A 21,729-nucleotide genomic window follows, 5' to 3' on the forward strand; every position below is an offset into this window, starting at 1 on the left:
TTATTATAACTACGATATATGTACATTGTACTTCACTTACCACCTTCATCATAAGCAGAGACGGAAGATCTCCTAAGAGGCTAGGGATTTCTATGTGAACTAATCAATCATGCGCTATGGCTGAACTCTTACATGGCTAGTCTCTGAGAAATGAGAATATATGTGCAAGACTGTGCTGAAAGACAGGTGTGCCATAACAGTCAAGTCCTGGGCATCTTACAATAGATATATATCATGAGTGAGAACAGCCCTGCCAAAATATGCAATAATCATCTAGACACTAGCTCTTCCAGAACACCTCCACCTCAGAATTGTTCAAAGCAGATGTGACTGGAAAGCCAGCTAAAGTTCCCAGCACCGTCGCGGCTGATGATACACTAATCCTTGTACTAGTGAGTAATGAGGTCTTTTCTGGCGAAAGATAAGGCATTATTACCATGTATAGAACTGTTAGTGGCCCCATGAATAAAGTAATGAGCTCCACCCAGATATTAGTGGAACCTACTGATTTAACACTACTTCAGCTAAAGAGGAGGACATTGGATTGCTAGCAAAGGCACCAATCAGTTTGGAAGTGGTACCACCACGTACTAACCAGGAATGGTTGATGCATTACGGATGACTAGAACATAAAAGGCTTGATTTGAGCTTGTGCTAGCTCTGAATTAGGTAAAGATGGGAAGTAAAAAGAAGGGGTCCTAGTAGGTGAGCCATATGAGGTAATACTTAGAGCTATGCAGAAGGCCATAAGCACGGTTGTGAAATGTGGTAGGATTCAGAAGGGAGTAGATATTATATTCTGTAGGGTGTTTTGCTCTTGGTCTTAGGTAATATTATTACTATCACTAGAAATATTTCACCCAGAGTCACGAAGCCAAGAACTTGAGTTGCCCTTCGGAAGCCAGGCCTGGGCTGGAGTTAAGAGAATATGACAGGGTACATTATCCCACCTGTATGTGTGCCTAGTTAGTGAGGATATCAACAGGAAGAAGGCTGAAAGGCATGGAGGATAAAGTTGCTGGTGGCTATGAGCATGGCTATTCTAGGCAGAATATTGGCCCATCATTCACATTCAGTGAGATTGCGGACTCCTGCTCGTAGCTTATAAGTCTCAATATAAGGGCCAACATCGTCCGACTTAAGCAACTTCCACCAGTACGCAACTACCACCGTTACTGATGGACATTGTGGTGTCCATTGATTGCTCGTTTCTAAGGATCCTCGTGTCGCTAGTACTGCGTTAATACTGATCGCGCTAAGAAATGGAAGAAGTGCAGTGGTGTCTTTGCTAGTGGTTATATTGGAAGAAGTCCGCCCTGCCGGAGAGATCACCGCCACAGATAGAGAAGTACTGGGACAGTGTCTAGTCCTGGTTGCATACAGTGGACATCGGGAAACAAGAGGTGCTATTAGCCAAGGATTTAGACGTCAATGCATGTGGTAAGCCTCGGTCCAAATGGGGGTGTCTTCCCTGAAAGCTTGCCTTTTAGGATGCAAATTCTCTGTGAACTCCGACTCATATCCAGAGGATGTTGACGATGTCATCCTCCGACTGGTCCCCGGGGAGGTTGCCACCTATACATTGGCAGGAGGCAACCCTGAAGCTGCTTCTCGCAGCGGATGTCAACCTACTCGATCCTTTGCGTCTGGCAGTCAATAATCTCGGCCCTGACTCGGAGGTCACACAGTTGATGATACCGCGTGGCGCGAACACGAATGGCTTATATTGTAATAATCCCTGGTCTTTTGAAACTCTTTTCGACTGGATAATGTTTCAAAAGATTCGACAGACTGGATTGGCCCCAAGCCAGGAGGGAGTCCTGGGCTTGATTGCCTCCCTATAGGCGCCGCCTCTGAAGCAAAATATCAACGGTTTACCGAGAGGTTCCTCCCCGAGGAACAGCTTCTCTTGAAAGATATTGTGTACCAGATTATGCGCAGTTATCTCAACATCCCCTTAGGCTCCCTGGAAGACACCTGCTCAGGACTCCTTTTCTTTACTGCCCTAGCTGGAAACCTGGCGCGGGTCGAGGATCTCGTGAAGGTCGCTCATGCAGCGAGCAGTGAAAGTGCACACTGGTTGTGCAAATATGGCTTTTGGCTTCGCAACCTATCATATATGGAACCAACAGACTGCTTTCGAGACTTGTTAGAGACGTGTTTGGCCGGGCGAATCTTTCATTGCTCGGAACGAGTGGCAGGTCAGCATCCAATTCTGGAATGGGCGCTTGCGCAATCTAGACCTTGAAACGTTCTTCATGCGGCGCTCCTAGGTGGCCACCTTGCAGTTGTTGAGTTTCTTGTCATCATCTGGCCTGAGCTCAAATATGGACTAATGGATATTCCCCCGTGTGACATATGGCTCATTGTCACAGCAGGCCACGCACCTATTGTAGAGTACCAGCTTTTTACTGGCGTTGGCTTCAAGTTATGGTGCGCCTTATTATGGTTTTTCCCAAAGCGCCTCTGCTCGCCTCAGCTGTTGTATATGGCATGATAATGCTCTGCCACTAGGCACTCCGTTAAGGTACGCTTGCATAGTAAGCAAGTCAGTGAGTACTATTGAGTTGCTCTTGGCTTACGGAGCCAGGGCTGGTGGTAATCAGGGTGGAGAGCAATTAGACGCCCTTCTTCTTGAAGCACTAGCAGACGCCCGACCGGCTTTTAATTGGGTCTGGTTAGAGTACGGTGGTCATAGGGTGAGTATTGAACGAACTCATCTCCAGGCGACCCCGCGTGGATTCGCAGCGAAGGGTTCACCAGCGCAAAACAAACATCGAAAGACTTTTGGTGAACATCATGAGCTGAGTACTTGACGGCAAAAAGTTCAGGGGGCGTACGTCCGGGAGCAAATATATATTCGTGTATGGATGCTAAGAGGCGCTCAGAGAGTGCCCAAGATTGTTATGTCGCTTGCCTTCCTGATGGGATCCAGTATTACGTTGCATTAATTCTACCACTGGTGAAATCCAAAGCTTTCCTCACCTTAAGAATCAAGTTTCTTGAAACGAGAATGATAAATCGACAGTGAGTGCAGAACACAGAAAGGGAGAATCAGTGAGATAGACGTTAGGAGACAGAGACATCGCTCCTATAATCCGAGGATCCAGCAGGCGGTGATTACAGACGGCGTATTAAATTTGCAGTCACAAATACCTTAGCACGGAGTATACCTAGTACCTACCATATTCCAGCCAAAGATTACCTGACAGACAAAGAAAGAGTGGAACCTCAAAAAGTAGTGGTGGGATTGTCACATCCGAACCAAACCATCACAGAAGGCATAATGAAACGCACTTACGAGGTATTTCCCTCTACAACGCTGTGATACCAGGACTAACAAAAACGGGAAGAATGCGCTCAAACTCCTCGAAACTAGAAGGCGTAAGGCCCGACCAACGAGCCTGACAACTTCGGTTTCCACAGTCCAAGATACAACGATAACGAAAGGAAATTCTCTGAAAGGTCTACCCAGCGTGGTTGGGATGAAGGAATGGCTGCAGCTTTTGGGACACTCGGTACGAGTGATCCATGCGCTGCGATACACCAGCGACCTGACTTGTTCTAGGATAATGCGGTCAACAGCTTGAATGTAATTCATGTCAGCGGCACGAAGGGGAAAGGTAGCACCTGCGCTTTTACGCGCGCCATCCTTCGAGCTCATGGTATGAGGACAGGATTTCCCAAGCGCATTGGGCTCTACACTAGTCCACATCTGCAATGCATTCGTGAAAGAATACAACTCGACGACCATCCAGTCCCCGAAGATTTGTTTACCAAATACTTCTTCGAAGTGTGGGATTGCGTTATGCCTGAGGATATACAGCAGGATTCAGGAGTTGCTAGGCAGCCTCGATACCTCCAGTTCCTGGCCCTCTTGGCCTTCCACACTTTCATTAGAGAAGGAGTACAGGCGGCAATCTTCGAGGTCCACCATGGCGGAGAGTACGATGCTACAAACGTGATCCAGAGTCCCGTTGCGACCGGAATCACATCCCTTGGAGTGGATCATGTTGCACAGCTTGGACCTACTATCGAGGCAATCGCTTGGCATAAAGCGGGAATATTCAAACCTGGTGCACCTGCTTTTTCTGTAAACCAAAAACCCGGCCCCGCAGACGTTATGCGCAAGCGTGCTCTTGACAAAGGCACTACGTTAACATTCGTCTCAACTAATGAGTGCCTTCCTACTGATGGTACAGTCCTCAGCGTCCCGGTGCAACGATTGAATTGTTCCTTGGCACTTGAGCTCAGTAGAGCATTCGTTCATGCTAAGGCGCCTGGCCATACAATTAGTGACGAAGACATCTGTCATGGTGTTGAAAGTTTCTCGTTGACTGGCAGGTTCGAAATCATAAATGAAGGGCAGGTACAATGGTTTGTGGATGGGGCACACAACGTTTTGAGCTTAGGAGAAGCTGCAGAATGGTTCGCTAGGAACGCTAGTAACGAGCAAAAGTACGTCGACTAATTCACTTTCAAATGGCTATCAGCTAAGATACATAGGTACCGCTCCCTTATTTTCAGTCATTTATCAGAAGCGAGAGATGGGGTGACGCTTGTACGATCTCTCGCGCATGCACTTTTCAAGAACAAAGTGAAACCTGACCACGTCATTTTCACTACGTATCAAGAGAGAGAGGATGACTCCATTGGTACGTAGAATAGTCGAAGTTCTGGCGAATCATGACTGATGAGCTAACCTTGTGTGGTCAGACCGAGTCACCGAAGTCTCTGAGGCTCGAATCCATGACTTATGCGCTTTATACTGCTCGGTGTGGAAGGAACTTGATCCCCAGGCTACGGTTACAAGTGCACCAACCATTGAGGAAGCAGTGAGGCTTGCCAGAACAATGAGAGCCCATGAAGATGGAATGCAAGCACTTGTAACGGGGAGCTTATACATGGTTGGCGGAGCACTCAGATTTCTGAGGCCGTCGCCACATTAAGGTAGGTGTTAATGTACTAGTGTTTTCTCGATAAGTCGATTTGGACTGCAGGAGTGAGCTTTTAAGCCAATCAACCTGCTGCGAGCGGAATCAGTGTCGTCTGCCTCGGGAAGTCAATGAGTAATAATCATCAACCTGTACAACTAATGGTTTGTTCTTATTGTCAGCGGATCCAAATCAATAATAATAGGTCCTGTAGGTCTTATATTCCGTCAGGGAGCACATGAGCAACCCTAAGCCTCTGTAAATTGAAGCGCTTTGCACAAGTTGTGAAACAGGATGCCGAAACAGCGAGGCAGAATGCATTTTTCATAGAGGGTATCGCGAAATCAAGCCAAGTAATAAAGAAGTAGACTGATGTATCGATCAACCGGCAATCATCCTGGTATTGATCGCTAACGTTCAGCGTTTTCAGAAACTGGAATATACGATCGTCTTTCTCGCGCTGCCTGAACACGTCGAGTTAGTCTGCTGTTCTGAAGAAGCTCGTCTCTGACCACCCCATACCTCAAGCCACTTTTCTACCCATGGCTTGCAAGCTGCCCAGGTCAGGAGACCGCTGGTGGCGATGATGAAGATGAAGACTATAGCCTCGTCTTTCCTAGAATCTCGCTCTGATTGCCACAACGTCAGCCGATATAGCCCCACTGTATATGGAATAGCCTGTGTCAAGATTACTTGACCAGGCAATGGAGACTGCCATACGGAAACAGGTTGTGAAGACATCATCTTCCTTTGCGCCTTTACACATCGGTAGATTATAATCCAGGCAGAACTTGCGATTGCAATCATTGCAGCTCAGAGCGCGATATTTGTTGACTCTTTTCTCGTGAAACGTAGCATTGTCATCGCGAAGGTCAAAGGAATTAAGAGGTGGCGTCGACTCGGGATTTGGAGAGTCCAAGGGTATAATCGTGCTATTTGTAAAGCATGTACATTTGCAGAATGATGCTGGTGCTAGTCATCAGATAGAGATTGTCAGTTGACAGTCACAAGTGTCAGATAGCAATGGGACAGTCAACTCACTGGAAGCTAATGTGAAGGATGTACAGGACAGAAGCGCAACAACCATGAAAAGAAGATAAAGACTGCTTCTCCGGAGTGACATGACGTAGATATGGACTTTAGGAAGAAAGATGAATGTAATATTGAATTCACCAGCGGTATTTCTGTGTAGTACTCATTTTTTATATAGTATTTATACTGTAGGATTCAATGTACAAAGCGATGATAAGATAGCTGTCCCGGGAGTCTTTAAGTAAGTCATGTGATTGCCGTACTTTGTTGCAAGCTACTTTATTTGGTTTGGAATCTCTCACAAGAGGTAGAGGTCTCTTTAATTCTATACGCAACAATAGGATCTGACATCGACAGAACCTTGAACCATCTGATCAGGATTTCCCCTTCATTCCCGTTCTGCGGTTCTCCCGCTGTCTTTGTTCTTTGGCAGCATCACGCCGGCGCTTCTTCCAGGCACGGTTATTATCTCCCCTATTTTCCCAAAACCATTTGGTAAATTCGGAGTCCTCTTTCGACTCTGCCTTACTTTCAGCCCTAGTAATGGGAGTGTCTGCATATTCCTCAGTCACTTCCATGGCATCAGAATCATCGTTGTTCCAGTCGATTTTTCGGTTGATCAAGGCTGTGTCTGGTGTTGGAGCAGCACTTCGTAATCCCCGACTTAGTAAATCTTTTTTTGTGAAGGGTGTCTGCGGCTCCCTATACTCCTCTTCCTCTTCTTCAGATTCGACGTCATCCTGTCCGAAGAAGCTAAATTGGGCGTTTGTTTCTGGCGCGGGCTTGCTATCTGAAGATCCGACAGCAGGCCGCTTGAAAAGGGCTTCTAAGGGGTGCACACCCTTAGAATCTGTTCTGTGAGTCGTTTGCGCAGAGGGCGTAGCACTATCAGGTAATAGCTCAGACTCATCAGTCTTCCGAGGCGAAGATACGTTTTCCTTCGTCGTCAATGAATGTGATTGTTGCTGTTCGCCTCGGTTGAAAGACGCGCTTGATTCAGAAGATGCAGACGACATGCCGTCGTCGATTTCTGAGTCTGTGCTGCTGTCATCAGATGACGTTGTCCCACTAGAAGACGTCCAGTCCTCCGACTCATCTGCCGAGTCAATTCCGTCATCCTCTGTTTTCTCAAGGTGCGTCTCCTGCGCTGTCGGATGAGCTTTCGCCGACTTTCGCTTCTCCTTAGCCCCGGCGACTTGCCCCGGGCGATATTGGTCTTTTCTCAGCCGGTCACTAACCGTCTCTTTGAGGTTTCCTGCAGAATCTATCCAACCTTTGCCTTCCTCAAATGCAGATGTAGGTGCTGCTCCATCTACTTCCGACCGTAAGAAGCTCGGATGGGTGATGGTCGTGGCGAACTCATGGACAACGGATTCCTGTGGAGATTTCTTTTTCTTCTTGATCTGCTTTTCCTGCTTCTCATCGGGAGACGCAGATCGGTTCTTGGGTATCTTGGTTCGGAAGAGGCATTCTGACTTCTCAGTATACTTCGATTTTACTTGGGTCTTCGCCTTTTTGCCATCTTTTCCCTTCTTCAGCTTTTCATCCTTACGTCTCCCTTTCTTGGCATCTGCCGACTCTGTCCACCCTCTTTTCACTTGACGGCCGGACGGAAGCTCGTATCCATCGAGAACGTTGTCATTGGCCTTGCGCTTTTTGGATACTTTGTCGGAAGTAGTCTTTCTGATGGACATAACAGTGTCGGTTTCAACATCCACTTCTTGTCGTTTCGGTGGCCGCGCAGTCTCGACTTTAAACTTTCGTCCTTTCAGAATGGAACCATTCAATTTCTTTTTGATCTTATCTGCTTCCATTGCCGGCAGCGTCACGTAGCCGTAATTGTTCTCGGGAAATGTTGCAATGCTATGAAAAGAAATATCTGTTGCGGACGCTCGGATCGAAGATGGTAGTACAGAGGGCAAGAGATCCGGAGTGAAAGGAGTGATGTGTAGGCGCGTGGTCTCTGATGCTGTGGTAGTCATTTGCTGTGTATCTTTGCAGTGACCGATGAGCTGGAAGAAATACTGAGATTTTTAAGAGAGCTGCATTTGGTTGGATTGTGCAAGCGAGGGTCTCTGGAATCAACACAATAGAGACAAGATCAATAGCATTGAACAGGCTCTCCTAAAATCATTGAGTGCAAATGCAAGCCGCAAAGTAGCTGAGCAGACAGAAAAATAACGTTCTTGGCATTGGCATTTTCGACGGCCAGATCCAGGCGCAGGTGTGGCGCAGTAATCCACCTCACTAGCCACATATGTTCACATATGTTATGTGCTGCCAAGGCCAGGTAGAGAAGTAATTCCATACTCAGTACACAAGAATGCATGACATCGGTCGGATCCATATTGGTGTTGTCATCATAATCGTAAGGCAAGAGAGAAAGTTACACGGACTAGTACGTACTCCTCTAGCCTCAACAGAGTGTACTGCAGTTTTAAACCTTTGTACCTTGCTTCCTGCTCCATATCCAAAAGCGCTGTCTATGAGCGGCACGGAGTATTTCCGTATAGAGGTACGGGCTGTCCGTACGGAGCAGTACATGTGTCCACATCATTGATCGCAACTCCACTGTCACCGATCTACAGAATGAAGGCGTTTTTCAAGGGTCTAGCCAGTGTATGGAGTAGCCACAGCCTCCTGATGGAACGGAAATGGTCGATGACTACATGTTACCTGTCATAATACCAAGTTTACAGGCCGAATGCACCTTTTGCGCTAGTATTGTTGGTAAGTATACATGTATGTATGGGCTATTACCTTGTCATTATTGAACTCAAAAAGTCATCGATCTCACCTTAGTAACCTTCAACTATCTTGGGAACCCAATCCGCCCGCTCCGAATCTTGTCTGTTTCTCAGTCCCTTCCTGCTCCTTGAAAGCTCACGCTATCAGTATCATCGAGTGTTTCTCTTATTTTGTTTTCGACATTTTCCTGAGTCTCTAAGTTTGATACCAGATCTCTGACCTCTGTCCCTGATCCGGCGTATTCCATATTCCCGCGGCTAAGTCAAAGCCCGCATTCTGATCTCATCGCCGCACTAAGTAGCCACATCTGTCGCTCACATGGCCACATTGGGTTTATTATCACCAAATCATTTGCATCCCCGCTCTAAGAACTGAAACCTCCCTTCTTCTGTACTTCATCTTGCTAGGACTACTCATCGATACATTTGATAAATTTCCTGCTCGCATACAATTGGCGTGGCGTCGTCGAAGTCAAACCGCCTTCCAAGTACGAGTTGGTCGCAGTTCATTCTGAACCATCTGACAAGCTCGTTCTGGACCACAACCCACCTTCTCATTTAAGCAAGGATGGGTAACTCGCAAACAAAAGAATTCCGCCCTCCTCTCAGTTCTTCCAATCGCCGAAGTCATCAATGGGGTTCCTCTAGCAGTCACGGGAGATCGCCATACAGCGACCGGCATCATGCGGAAAGTTCCAGATCTCGAGGTAGTAGACCAGACCTGTCTATCCTTGGAATCGGCGGGAGCTCCGAGAGAGATGTGGCCACTCTTGAGCATCGGAGAGAGACAAAACAGGAGCGAGAAGCTCGTCGGCTAGAAAAGGAGCGGGCAGCTCGGGTCAAAGAACGAGAGCGTAGCATGCGGGAAGAGCATGTCGATGGCGGTTATTTGGTTACGCAAGGTGTTTACGTGGGTACTGAGGATTTCAATAAAGCGGTGACTCGGCAACTGATGGTAACTACCACCCCCTACAGTCCATTCCTGACATAGACTGATCTCGTGGCTCAGATTGAGCGGAGACTCGCGCCGTTTTGGAGAGGACTGAATGATTTCTCGGAGTCGTGGACTGAGCATCAATTGATGGCAGCAGCGCGTGGCCTGCCAATACCACCACCAGATGAAATTCCCCCGGAGCTGGAATATAAGAACCCTCCGAAATTGAGTGGAGATGGGAAGGAGCCCAGCATTCAGCACCTGATGGTGCCAATCACGTCAAGGTCGCAATCTTACGGCTCCGAAGCCTCGCAGTCATCAACCCCAGCACATTCTCTGCCAGCACCCGTTTCTCCCATAGCTTCCGGTACTTCGACCTCACCGTTGTTTCGAAGTCGGGCGAAAACCTTGGCTTCACTCACCACATCCAAGCTCGGTTCTCAGAGCGATTCGACGCCTAAGGAGATACATCTGCCTGAAGACCCATTTGTCAATGGGCAGCCAATAGAAGCCTATCTCTATAAAGATGCAACCGAATGTCCGATATGCTTCTTATACTATCCCCCTTACCTTAACCGCACGAGATGTTGCGACCAGCCTATCTGTTCGGAATGCTTCGTTCAAATTAAGCGTCCCGATCCACATCCGCCAGAACATGGAGAAGCGGAGCCCAATGCCGCCGCGGCGGAGGGCGACCGTCAGGACAATCAAGACTGCCAGCTAGTATCTGAGCCTGCTGCATGTCCATTTTGTGTACAACCCGAATTTGGAGTCACATACACTCCTCCGCCCTTCCGCAGAGGGCTCGTTTACGCAACAGATCCTACGCTTCGCCCCAACTTTACTTCTCCAGTGTCCTCAACGTCGTCTTTAGCATCGGCCAATGCGTCTCCAGGGACGGGCCGTCGGCGCGCTACCTCGCTGTCTGCCAACGACCCTGCGGTCATCACGACAGACAGAGTTCGTCCTGATTGGGCCCAAAAACTAGCGAATGCCCGGGCTCATGCTGCGCGAAGATCAGCTGCGGCCACGGCTCTGCATACCGCTGCATATCTGATGAATTCTACCGCATCAGGGAATGAAAGCAGAAATTTCAGTCTTGGACGCAGAGGCGTAATGCGGAGAACGGGCCAATCGGAGACTCCGAGCGCCTCGAGCCGCTCAGGCTCCCCAGCTCTACAGGCCCTTGCATTTCTGACTGACAGACGTACACCCGGACATGACACAGACTCCGCAGAAGAAGGAACAGGGAACCTAGCACCGCCTCGTAACAGCTCGAGACGGAACCGTATTGATGATCTTGAAGAGATGATGATGATGGAAGCGATCAGACTGAGCTTGGCTAGCGAGGAAGAGAGGCGCAAAAAGGCCGAGAAAGAGGCCAGGAAAGAAGCAAAGCGGCGAGAGAAGGAAAACAAAAAGGCAGAGAAGGCTGCACGCAAGCATGGGTTCTACAGCAACAATGCTAGCAGTTCCGCTTTGGACGTTCCTTCGGATGCCCGACTTGGAAGGGTCGCGAGCACCTCCTCCTCGATAACTGGCGAAGATGCATCTCCAAGCAAGGGTAAGGAAGTGGATCGCACATCGCCAGCTGCTACTGCTGCTTCCTCGCAGTCAAGTACTGAAATCGCCTCTGAATCTATGACCATCAACCCGCATCCAAACGTGGTAGAACAGGGACCAAGCGCGCAATCTTCGATGGCTCAGCTCTCGCCACGGGAGCTGCCAAAACCATCGCATCTGCGTCAGGTGTCCAGTGCATCCTCATCATTCTCATCACTTGTTGAGTCAACGGGAGAAGATCACAGTGGGGCTTACGATGGCAATGCTTCGTCCACCGAGCCACTATTCAACTTCCGCAGCTTAGCTGCTGTTATCGGAGATGAAGACAAAGGCGATGGAACTGCAGAGCATGTGGAAGATACATCATCAAAACCGAGCGCCGAGGGGTCAGCTTCCAGCACGGCGCCTGTGGCCGATGAGATGCCTGGCCAATCCACTACACCTGCTGACCCGATAGCTGTGAAAACCGTCGCAGAGGACCGGGACTGCTTGATGCCCAAGGAACTCGAGACTCAGTCGGTGGAAATCACCAGTGCCACGCGGAATGCCGAGGCAACAACTTGAGAAATGCTAAAAAGGTTGACATTGTCTCATATATGGCGATGAGAGACCTGACTAGTTGCAAGCCATGCCCGAAAGCACTTAGGGTTGGAGAAATCACCAACTTACTCCGTGACTTTCTGTCTTCTTTACCTCATCACTCTCTTCGTATTTCATTATATTCTCTCGGCGGGCTGACCTCTCTTATATACGTATACAGTGCAGTAGATCTGTCTTTTCCCTTTTATGTGATTGTGTTTCTGTACTAGCGCAGATGGGCAGCGAGACTGCATCTAGTTTTTATGGCCGTGGCTGTTTCTGTTTAGACGGGCCCCGAGAGGCTAAATGGGCTTCAATGTGGTTTGGAACGAGTCCTTCCGACAGGGCAAAATCAGATATTTTACTGTCTTTGGATAGACCATGAAAGCACGATTGTTAAGAATTCTATCCGACTCAGTAGTTTGACAGATTTTCCATACGGGGAGTGGAGGACAGCTCTCTATTAGGGCGGGAACTGTTTGCCGTTTGGCCCGAGTCAAAGCGAGGCTCAGTCTCTTGGATCAATCATAAAGAAACTTTTGCCAACAAGCGTATCGTACGTACTTATTGGGTGAGTCCTAGTTAATTTCAATAGATCGGGAGGCTTGATCGTTTCATGGATCGAGTGTTTCAGATGTTGTTTCACTCAATGTTGTTAATGTAGGTATTAGTCTGCATAATCAAAGAAAGACACAAGTGGTGATTTCTGAAGCTTTCTTGTTCTTATGGATTGTTATTAGAACACGGCCTGAGATTAGAATCAATCACAGTAATGTGGATAGCAGGATACATGGAAGGGTATCCGTACCTGCATTCCTCTTGCCTACTGTTAGCGCCCTGTTATTATCTCAGTGAGATCCACAGCCCCCACAGCTACCCTTGGGCCTAAAACACGAAATAGAGATTCACGTTTGTTTAAGTCATTGTTAGTCTCATTATGAGGAGTACATCAACTATTTGAAGAGTGATATGATTCATCCTTAATCACACGCAGAATTCCAGCAGTTCGTCGACTTGCAAGGCCGGTCTTCTGATCTGCCTCGTTTATTCGGTTGCCTTGATTGTCTTGAAGGATTCTACCTTAGCGCTGCATCATCATGAACTAGTCAACCTACCTATTGAATAGTCCCGCCAGAGAAGCAGGCCGTCCACTCTGGAGGGAGGATCAAAAAGATATGATCGATCTATCACCTTTGATGTCTGTACCTCAGAAGACACGGCTACCTTGGATCTTCATTTTCTCTGAAAGCGGCCGGATGTCTTTTTGTTCTGTCTCTCCCACTCCGAAACTAATCGAGAGATAACGAAAACGGCAGGCTGAGCACACCCAATGGACTCTCAGAATTGGAACACTTTTAGATTTCAGCTCATCCTAATCTCCGTCCGGCGTGTCACAACTCGCCCTGGTTATAGAACTATTCCCTGCCACTAACTAATGACCCTAAGAGTGGATACGTCCAGCCCATGGTTCTCAGACGAGATACCCGGATTTCCCACGACCGAATCCTGCTTGGTTGGACCATAAGAATGATTGCAAAATACCAAGAACCTATGTAGTCCAACTCCGATGATCACGAATGATACTCCGTACTCTTTGTTTATTGGCGTCTTTTTTGCTTCTTTCTGGTCTCTTAAGAGAAAATTGACCTCTCCACAGCCTTTGCACTGCTGAAGTGTCTGTTCCCTCCAGGATCGGTCTGCTTGCATTAACCGAGAGTTTTTCTTTCCTTTTTTCTCCGTGCTGCTCTATTGCTTCAAATCGTCCACAGACGTCTTCAGTATCAAAAAATATATCGATTCTAATATTTCTGGGTGAAATCAATCTTATACGCCATGGCCATTCTGCAGAAGGAGAATCGGCCTCGTGGACTGCGAGTTCCGTCGCTTTCCGCCTTCAAGTCCAAGAAAGCTATTGATCACGAGCCAGCTCCCGCTGCCACTCCTGTTTCTACTGCTCCTTCGGCTGCTGCTCCTGCGCCTCCAGCTCCCGTCGCTCCTCCTCAGTACCCCGTCCGAACCGACTCTGCCCCCATTCGACCTGCACGACCACAGAATGACAAGGAGCTACCTCCGAATCCACTGCCGGCTTTTCCTCCCACATCGGCATCCCTAGGGCCGGAGGATATCCACCCAGCCTTCAGAAATGAACCGTCAGCTGCGCGGAACCACAACTATGCACCTCCTACCAGAGCCCGCGACGAACCACCAGTCCAGATCCCGACTCAACAGACCTCTTCCAGCGAGAGCTCAGTACCGCCAGATGCAGGCGACCCATTAGAAGACTTCATCCCGGATCCCGAGCCCGAGCCTGAGCACGAGCCGGAACTGGACGCCGCCAGTGGACGCCTCGACTCTGTGTCAAGTGACGAGCATAATGGCCCTTTCACGCCCCCTGAGATCGAACCGGTCACGGTGCCACTGAACCGACTACATTATGCTTGTTTCCAGGAGCATCGGAGCATGATGCCAGCTAACAATGTCTGGTACTCGCTGCCGTGCATGACCTGCCAGAAATTTGACCGGGAGATGCGCTACAGGTGTGTCTTCTGTTGCTTGCGCATCTGCGCGGACTGCTATCAGAGCTTGCAGAAGGTGCCAAATCGCTCGCTGGCTCGATTGATGGAGACCATGCCTGCAAATTTTTAACGCAACAAGTTAGTTAATGACTCGCACTGCAATCGTCGACAGCGGTATGATTAACAGTTTCGGAAATATATAAATTCAATGTTTCTTTTGGTCATTGACTTGCCTAATGTGGTGCTGTACTCTGGATGTGTTATGATGGGAGTTTTTGAGTCTGTTTATATATCTTTTTGGTTCGAGCTAGAGTGGATGATGGTTTCTGTTCTTCGCGATGATATTCCTTGAGGGTATGATGTACAATTGTCTTAAGTTGCGTGGGTCTCTGAGAATCTGAATTCTGCGCCTCTGGAGAGTCGCCATTCTATGAACACATGTCAATCATGATCTTCTTCAGTGATACCAGGACACCCCTTCATCTCATCCGTTTCGTAGCGATACTTGCACCAAAAACAGTATCGATGTCGTTCACGTAGATATACAACTAACCGGGCCAGCCGTTCGCTCGGAGCCAGCGCGTTGAACTCATCAAGTTCTGGGTCTTCCTCCTCCAATTCTTGTTCCAGTATTGTAGACGTATCTTTCCCAGATCCGAGTGCTTCTTTGTCGTCAGGCTCCAGTGTAGGGTCATCGTACCCCGGTAACCGGGGGTTGGGGAAAAATGATGACGGGAGTGATGTCTGAAGAGTGTGGCGCATTTGTAGAGCTCGCTCCTTCTCCTCACGCTCGCGCACCAAGCCTCTGTACAAGACATTGATCTGGGACGTGGGCTTGACCCTCACCTTGCCGCGTGCGGCGCGCGATCCACCGGTCGAACCTTCCACTGAGCCCTCATCGCGGGACTGTTCCCTATCCAGGGATTTATCGTCCTTCTCCATCTGACCCGCTTCTGCAGTTTCCACGACCCCATCCGCAGTCTCACCCTCAGCCTCAGCATCTAATCGTTCCGCTACCTTTTGCGCGGCATACACTTGCGCTTCGGTCCGTCGTGTCTCGCGCTCCTGCCGAACACGGTCTCTGTAATCTCCTTCTTCTTGCTTAACCTTCTTCACAGCTTCTTCCGCCTCCTCCCGGAGTTTGCGCTTCTTCTCGCTGTCCAACCCAATGCCTCCGCGGCCCTCTTTGAACACTAGATTCAGCGGCTCGGATCGTAGCCGTTCCTCTTTATCGCCATGCAAGGGTGGGCTATCTCCATCCGAGGGCTTACTATCTCCGGGTGCTCTCTGCGGCTTTCCTAGAGTCTGACCGGGTTTGAAGCCGAGTTTGGCCATCATCTGGAACCCCTTGTTGGACGGGTCCAATGTGCTCTTGGACAGGGCTTCATCTCGACGGGCGGCTTCTCGAGCAGCAAGTTCGGCTTTCGAGGGGACTTTGGCGCGAGCTTCTGCCTAGGACGCATGTGCAGTTAGCTTTGGGGCCGAGCGCTGCGAGTTGTTATCGAGCGGGAAACCAGGAGAAACGGACCTCTCGCTGCTTGCGGAGCTTTTTCTGGGCAAATGTTTCCTTTTGCTGTGGCTCCTCGATCACCATTGACATGTAGTCATCCTCCTCTTCCTCTCCTCCGTTCGCGGGGGACATTGTGATGATTGCGCCCTTGCCGACTGTCGGAGATCAGAAGTAGAGCCGAGGAGCAACCGGAATTTAAGCGATAACTGGATAGGATCGAAGGCTAGATGGGGATTCGTATGCCAAGGAAATAGTTGCAAATGATAGTGGTGAAATTGATTTGCCAATTGCTGAGACTGGGGCTCCTTGATTGCGGGGAAGGAAAATGCCGACCAGAAATGAAGCAACTTCTCTCTCTCTCCACAGTTTCCCGCGTGATAAACTCCTCTACTATTCCATCCCTTCTCACACTTCTGCAGGACACACCCCGAGACATTTCCCTACGCCTGAGAAGAGTTGATGAGGGGATACAGGAAGTCTTAACTGCCCTTCTCATCCCTTCTTTGGTTGGAAATCCCAAATCAGGTGGTTGTTACGACGTCAGCATGGGATAGACAGCCTCTCAGTATCAACTGTTGCATACCTCACTTCCTCCAGCACTCGGTGCTGACATGGGATGAGCATCAGATAAACGGCTAAGCATGTTCCAACGATTGGAAATGGAATCCACTTTTGTTCGCCGTAATTTCTTCTGAGCTCTCCAGGACGGAATATCCGAAGAGATGATAGGTTGACACATGCCGATCCGCTTCTCTCCCAAGCGGGATGTTACTCCCTGCCGTGTTTGTACTTCGGCTATAACGCCGAGAATGGCTATTATGTGGCTTAGCTTACCAACTTGAGATTACTCCCTGACATTACTGGGAAAGATGTTGGTTCCGGATCGTCTGTTGGACTCCTGTTGGAGGAGGTCCCTGAACCTGAGCCCGGAGTCTCGTGCTCGCGACAGTTGTCCTCGGTGTAGGGTATCACTTAAATAGTGTTTGATCACCTACTCTTGGAGTATCCTTCCGAGCCATTGTCTGCTGTCTTATTCATGCTGATCGGGCGCGCCGGCAGAAAATGCACCTGAACAATCTTTACGCCTTGGTTCTGCTACTACTTCCTGCTGCATCCGCCCGGAAGTCTGTTGTAGACCTTGGCTATACACAGTATCAAGGCCATGAGCTCTCCAACGGCATTGTACAGTGGCTGGGCATGCGTTATGCTGCCCCTCCTGTCGGACAGTTGCGATTTGCTGCCCCACAGGATCCGCTGCCAATAAAGGGTGTTCAAGAAGCAAATAAGGTAGCAATACAGTCACAACCTAGATGTCGTAAGTTTCCCAAGCTGACGAGCGATCTGGGGCTTAGCACGGACCCATCTGTATCCCAACTGGGGAATACCCTGTGGGCTCTACTAAATCCGAAGATTGCCTGTTCATCGATGTGTATGCCCCAAGGAATGCGTCCAACCTCCCTGTGTTCTTCTGGATACAAGGTGGTGGGTTCAACTCCAATTCGAATGCCAACTACAATGGAACTGGGTTGATCGAAGCGTCTGGCTCGCAAATCGTCGTGGTTACCTTCAACTACCGAGTTGGACCTTATGGGTTCTTGGCTGCCACGGAGGTCCAGAATGGCGGAAGTTTGAATAACGGCCTCAAAGACCAGATCAAGGCTCTCAAGTGGGTCCAGAAACATATCAGCAAGGTGAGGCGTCTCCTGCTCTATCTATTTCTCAGCCGGTGGTTAACTCTTCGTCAAAGTTTGGCGGCAACCCCAATCATGTTGTCCTCGGCGGTGCTAGCGCAGGGGCTGCTTCCATCACCCTGTTGCTCTCAGCCCATGGGGGGAGAAACGATGGCCTATTCCACGCTGCAGCTGCAGAGTCGCAAAGCTTTGCCACTATGCTCACATTGAATGAGAGTCAGTTTGCTTACAACAACCTGGTCATCCGCACCGGCTGTGCGAGTGAAAACGCCACACTCGCGTGTTTGCGCAATCTTGATACAGCAAGCCTTCAGCGCCAGAACTTTAACACGCCGTTTCCTGGAGCGCAACTGGCGCCGCTGTACATGTACGGGCCGACTATCGACGGAGACCTTGTGCCCGACTATACGTATCGCCTTTTCCATCAGGGCAAGTTCATTAGGGTGCCCGTCATCTTCGGCGACGACACGAATGAAGGTACCATCTTCGTCCCGAAAGATGTTTCCAGCTTCTCGGAAGTCGACAAGTTCCTTCAAAACCAATTCCCAAAAATCGAACTTCATCACCTAGCTAAGATTAATGAGCTGTATCTACAGGAAAATCAGACTCAGTCTTTCCCAGATGCTAGTGTTTGGTGGAGACCTGCAAGCAACGCTTACGGAGAGATGCGCTACATCTGTCCCGGCATCAACATGTCAGCCGTCTACGAGAATGCTGGGGTCAAGAGTTGGAACTATCACTACGCCGTGGAAGATGAAGCCGCCCAAGCTTCGGGTACTGGTGTGTCCCATACAGTCGAGGTCAACGCCATCTGGGGCCCAAAGTACACAAACGGGGGTGCACCTCCCTCTTATACTACCACAAACGCTCCGATCGTCCCGGTCATGCAGGGTTACTGGACGAGCTTCATTAAGACGTTCAACCCGAATACTCATCGCTATCCGGGCAGCCCCGAATGGAAGACTTGGGGTGACGGAGGAGGATACAACCGTAATTTCATCAAGACGAACGAAACGAAAATGGAAAGTGTCCCGATAGATCAAAAGCAAAGGTGTGGATACCTGACCAACATTGGGACGGCGCTGGGCCAGTAGACCCAGATAGGGTACACTACTTCGGGACCTCTGTTTCGAGGTAGAATGATGAGGAAAAGGGAACAATTTTCTTTTGTGTTGTTTGACAAGTGTATATACAATAATGAAGCCTTGAAGCCTGGTACGCCTTTGACAATAATGATGCTGGAGAAACCAAGAATCCCGTAGCCACGGACGGCCCGAGTATCAAAGATGTCATGAGAGGAGTGAAAGGAACTACCACTTCCCCTGGCGCTTCCTCTTCTCCCTTTCGTACGCATTCGCCTCTCGGCCCTCCTCGTTCTGGATCTCCGCCACGAGCCGCTTGTACTTCTTCTCGTATTCGGCGTCGCGCTCCTTCTTCTCGCGCAGCTTCTCGCGCGCAATGAAGTTGGCATCCTTGCGCAGCTCGCGCATGGCACCCTTGCGCTCGCGCTTGAACTCCGCCTTGAGGCGGTTGAGTTCCGCCCGCTCGCGGTTGGGGTCGTAGTGCTTGTCCGGGTTGAAGGTCTCCTCGAACTTGGGGATGGCGGTCTTGATCGCCAGCGGGCGGTGGTTATGCAGCAGCAACGGCCGGCGGGTGGCACGCGCGCGGGAGAGATGTGTGTCAAGTTTGTCCAGTGTCGATTGCAGGGTGTCCTGGACGGTAGACGAGAGCTTTCCTTTTGCGGATTTGCTCACGTGGCGGAGCACTCGCTGCACCTGCTCGAAGATCTCGAAGAATGCCGACTTCCCAGCCCACAGGTCGGACGCAGAATTGAGAAGGGTGACAAAGGTGTGGATAAGAGAAAGTTTAAGCTCGTCCTGGGCCCTCTGATCGGACTGCGCGGTGGCGATATCCCAGAATCGGAGCTTTCGAGGGTTGAGCTGTTTAGAGGGGATCAGTCGCAGCGATTCTTGAGATCCCCTTGCCGGGAAGAACCCAAGGCTGCTGGTTGGTTCTGTCGGACAGAGATTGCAGAGGGCATTGAGCACGTAGTTGATGAACTCGGGCATGTACCGCTTCGAAATGGTCTGGTACTGGAGACAGAGGCTGGCGGCATAGGCACCTGTGGCGTAGTCTCCGAGCGAATTGATAGCTCCTTGACCCAGATACCGAGCGAGACATAAATAGGCAGGAGTAGCAATTGCGTGGAAATGATCCGAAGTTGGAAAGGTGGTTGCAATGCCTGTCAAAATGACAAGATCTCCAGCGCGCAGGCTGAGGGGATGGTCCGTCGCAATCTCACGGAGATAATTTCTGTAAGCCATACATACGCTTTCCGGGTGGGACTTGGCCAGAGAGTGAATGTGACGTAGGATCGCCTCGAGAACGTTGAAAGGAGGATGTTCGGGTTGCTCAGCCATATAGGCAACATGACGGACAAGGACGGCAGCGAAGCGCCCTAACTTCGTCTTGTTGTCGGCGTGCAGTCGTGGGTGGTGCAGGGCTCGAATACGCTGGATAACAGTAGGCAGGTCGTTCATGGGAACATCCTTGATAACTTCAAGGAATGATTCATGATCTTCGGGACATGGGTAGGTGTAGGCCAACCCTTCACTTCTCTTTCCGGCACCATCAGCTGCTGCTGTGGACTCCCCAGATTTGCTGGTAGGAAGTGTAAGCCCATTGATAAGTTCATCTTCTTCCTCGTCTTCCTCCTCCGATTTTTCTTCAGACGATCCCTCTTCGCCGTCGCTTTCGTCGAATGAGAGACTCACATTTGACCTCGTTTCAACAAGATCGTCGTCAATGATAAAGTCGTCCTCGTCTTCAACGCCCATCTCGGGGCCTTTATTTGTCTGAGGAGAAGGCTGCTTCAGACCAAATGCCTCCGCATCGTCTGGGATGGACTCATCGTTAGAGTCCTCGCCTCCCGTTTCGCTTTCTCCTTCTTCATCATCCTCCTCTTCGTCGCTCTCCTGTTCACCACGCATTCTTCTAAGACGCTCTTCCTCAAGGGTCTTGAGTCGTTGCGCTTCCTCTTCGGCTTTCTCTTCAGCCGTCTTGGTACGGTCTGTTGGCTGAGAACGCTTGTCGAACGTCAATTGTTTCAACCGTTGATCATACTCTTTATTGGGGTCATTATCCGCAGTCCCTTTCAGCAACGCTGCACGGTCTGGGTTCATCGACTCCAGATCGTCCTTTGCAGGCTCCGGTTTTGGTGGCGGCTTCACACCGCGCAACATGTCGAAGAGGTCGGGGAGGCCTTTATCGAGCTCCTCGCGAAGCTCGTCATCTTCCTCTTTCGCCTTTTGCCGTTCTAGCTTGTAGAACTTCGACTTGGCAATGACTTCCTTCATGACTTCGTGTTTCGATTTTTTCCTCTCCGGTTGATCCTCTCCATCCTCATCATCAAAGACAAAATCTTCCAGCTCGTCATTATCAAGAATTCTCTTCCTTTTCCGCGGCACTTCTGAGTCTGATTGATCCTCCTCCAATCCACGCAGATCCTCTTCAAAATCGTCTTGAGGGACATCATCGCCGAGGGTTAACGTCTGGCCTTTATGCGTGAGTTGGAAATCGTCTTCATCGTCGTCTTCCAGATTGAACATCGACTCCTTGCGCAGTTTCTTCTGACTTTCTCTGGCAAACCGTGCGGCGGCTCTTTCCTCGGGTGTCATGGTCGGATCGTCTTCACCGAAACGGCGATCAACGATACCACCGATCTTGTTCTTCCTCTCCATTTCCCGAAGAAGTGTTTGGCGTCTCTGTCATATAGAAAAAGAAAAATTTTAGTTGCCGGGCAATCTACCTTTTGAACGACATCCAACCAACCTTTTCTTCTCCAAGTGACTTCGTCACTCCGGGCCTTGAGAGACCGGCGGCCGGCTTAGAGCCCCCATCTCTAGTAGTCACATCGAACTTGTTCCGGGACGTCACTTTGATCTCGAACGGATTAAATCGATCTCGAATTGCTTGCAGAGCAGCATTCCGTTGCGCACGATTTTGAGCGCTGACGCCAGCCTTCGCATTCTGGCGTTTTTGCTTCTTGGACTGCTGCGGCGCTAAAACACCACTCTCGCGAAGCGACGCCTTCAGCTGTTTTAACTGCGAAGGCGGCATGGTGATGTGTTGGTGTTGAAGTAAAGTCGTCCAGTGCTCCACCGAAATTTTTAAGACGATGCATTTTTCAATGATTGTCCGCAAAAAAGTAGGCTCACCGCTCT

General features: G+C 49.7%; 7 protein-coding genes across 7 annotated transcripts; 4 read left to right on the forward strand and 3 right to left on the reverse strand.

Moving 5' to 3' along the window:
* The first annotated feature begins 36 nt into the window (after positions 1–36).
* Positions 37–4,655, forward strand: AFUA_8G04160 (uncharacterized protein). The gene is made up of 3 exons (XM_077805297.1): positions 37–3,304; positions 3,354–3,518; positions 3,569–4,655. The coding sequence occupies exons 1-3, from the start codon at positions 3,287–3,289 to the stop codon at positions 4,469–4,471; spliced, it is 1,086 nt and encodes a 361-aa protein (XP_077661425.1). The 5' UTR covers positions 37–3,286; the 3' UTR covers positions 4,472–4,655.
* An 801-nt stretch (positions 4,656–5,456) lies between these two features.
* AFUA_8G04170 (uncharacterized protein) lies at positions 5,457–8,106 on the reverse strand. Its single transcript, XM_742131.2, has 3 exons — positions 5,976–8,106; positions 5,655–5,906; positions 5,457–5,563 (listed from the first exon to the last, which is right to left on the reverse strand). The coding sequence occupies exon 1, from the start codon at positions 7,946–7,948 to the stop codon at positions 6,341–6,343; it is 1,608 nt and encodes a 535-aa protein (XP_747224.1). The 5' UTR covers positions 7,949–8,106; the 3' UTR covers positions 5,457–5,563; positions 5,655–5,906; positions 5,976–6,340.
* Positions 8,107–8,717: 611 nt separating this feature from the next.
* Positions 8,718–12,192, forward strand: sip5 (Sip5p). The gene is made up of 2 exons (XM_742132.2): positions 8,718–9,668; positions 9,723–12,192. The coding sequence occupies exons 1-2, from the start codon at positions 9,282–9,284 to the stop codon at positions 11,772–11,774; spliced, it is 2,439 nt and encodes an 812-aa protein (XP_747225.1). The 5' UTR covers positions 8,718–9,281; the 3' UTR covers positions 11,775–12,192.
* Positions 12,193–13,622: 1,430 nt separating this feature from the next.
* Positions 13,623–14,435, forward strand: AFUA_8G04190 (uncharacterized protein; the record flags this gene model as incomplete). Its single annotated transcript, XM_742133.1, has 1 exon — positions 13,623–14,435. The coding sequence occupies one exon, from the start codon at positions 13,623–13,625 to the stop codon at positions 14,433–14,435; it is 813 nt and encodes a 270-aa protein (XP_747226.1).
* Positions 14,436–14,746: 311 nt separating this feature from the next.
* Positions 14,747–15,947, reverse strand: AFUA_8G04200 (putative G-patch domain protein; the record flags this gene model as incomplete). The annotated part of the gene is made up of 2 exons (XM_742134.1): positions 14,747–15,757; positions 15,834–15,947. 2 exons carry the CDS (start codon positions 15,945–15,947, stop codon positions 14,747–14,749), a joined length of 1,125 nt encoding a protein of 374 aa, XP_747227.1.
* Positions 15,948–16,877: 930 nt separating this feature from the next.
* AFUA_8G04210 (uncharacterized protein) lies at positions 16,878–18,600 on the forward strand (the record flags this gene model as incomplete). Its single annotated transcript, XM_077805298.1, has 3 exons — positions 16,878–17,102; positions 17,168–17,506; positions 17,563–18,600. 3 exons carry the CDS (start codon positions 16,878–16,880, stop codon positions 18,598–18,600), a joined length of 1,602 nt encoding a protein of 533 aa, XP_077661426.1.
* A 216-nt stretch (positions 18,601–18,816) lies between these two features.
* On the reverse strand, positions 18,817–21,656 carry AFUA_8G04220 (snoRNA-binding rRNA-processing protein NOP14; the record flags this gene model as incomplete). Its single annotated transcript, XM_742136.2, has 2 exons — positions 21,338–21,656; positions 18,817–21,270 (listed from the first exon to the last, which is right to left on the reverse strand). The coding sequence occupies exons 1-2, from the start codon at positions 21,623–21,625 to the stop codon at positions 18,817–18,819; spliced, it is 2,742 nt and encodes a 913-aa protein (XP_747229.1). The 5' UTR covers positions 21,626–21,656.
* Positions 21,657–21,729: the final 73 nt, after the last annotated feature.

This window comes from Aspergillus fumigatus, chromosome 8 (assembly GCF_000002655.1).
Source record: "Aspergillus fumigatus Af293 chromosome 8, whole genome shotgun sequence".
Taxonomy (NCBI): domain Eukaryota; kingdom Fungi; phylum Ascomycota; class Eurotiomycetes; order Eurotiales; family Aspergillaceae; genus Aspergillus; species Aspergillus fumigatus.

Coding starts and splice junctions, on each gene's coding strand:
- AFUA_8G04170 (XM_742131.2), bottom strand. CDS start 7,948: ATGACTACCACAGCATCAGAGACCACGCGCCTACACATCACTCCTTTC.
- AFUA_8G04160 (XM_077805297.1), top strand. Junction 3,519..3,568: donor TGCAGCTTTTGGGACACTCG/GTACGAGTGATC, acceptor GACTTGTTCTAG/GATAATGCGGTCAACAGCTT.
- sip5 (XM_742132.2), top strand. CDS start 9,282: ATGGGTAACTCGCAAACAAAAGAATTCCGCCCTCCTCTCAGTTCTTCC. Junction 9,669..9,722: donor CGGTGACTCGGCAACTGATG/GTAACTACCACC, acceptor CTCGTGGCTCAG/ATTGAGCGGAGACTCGCGCC.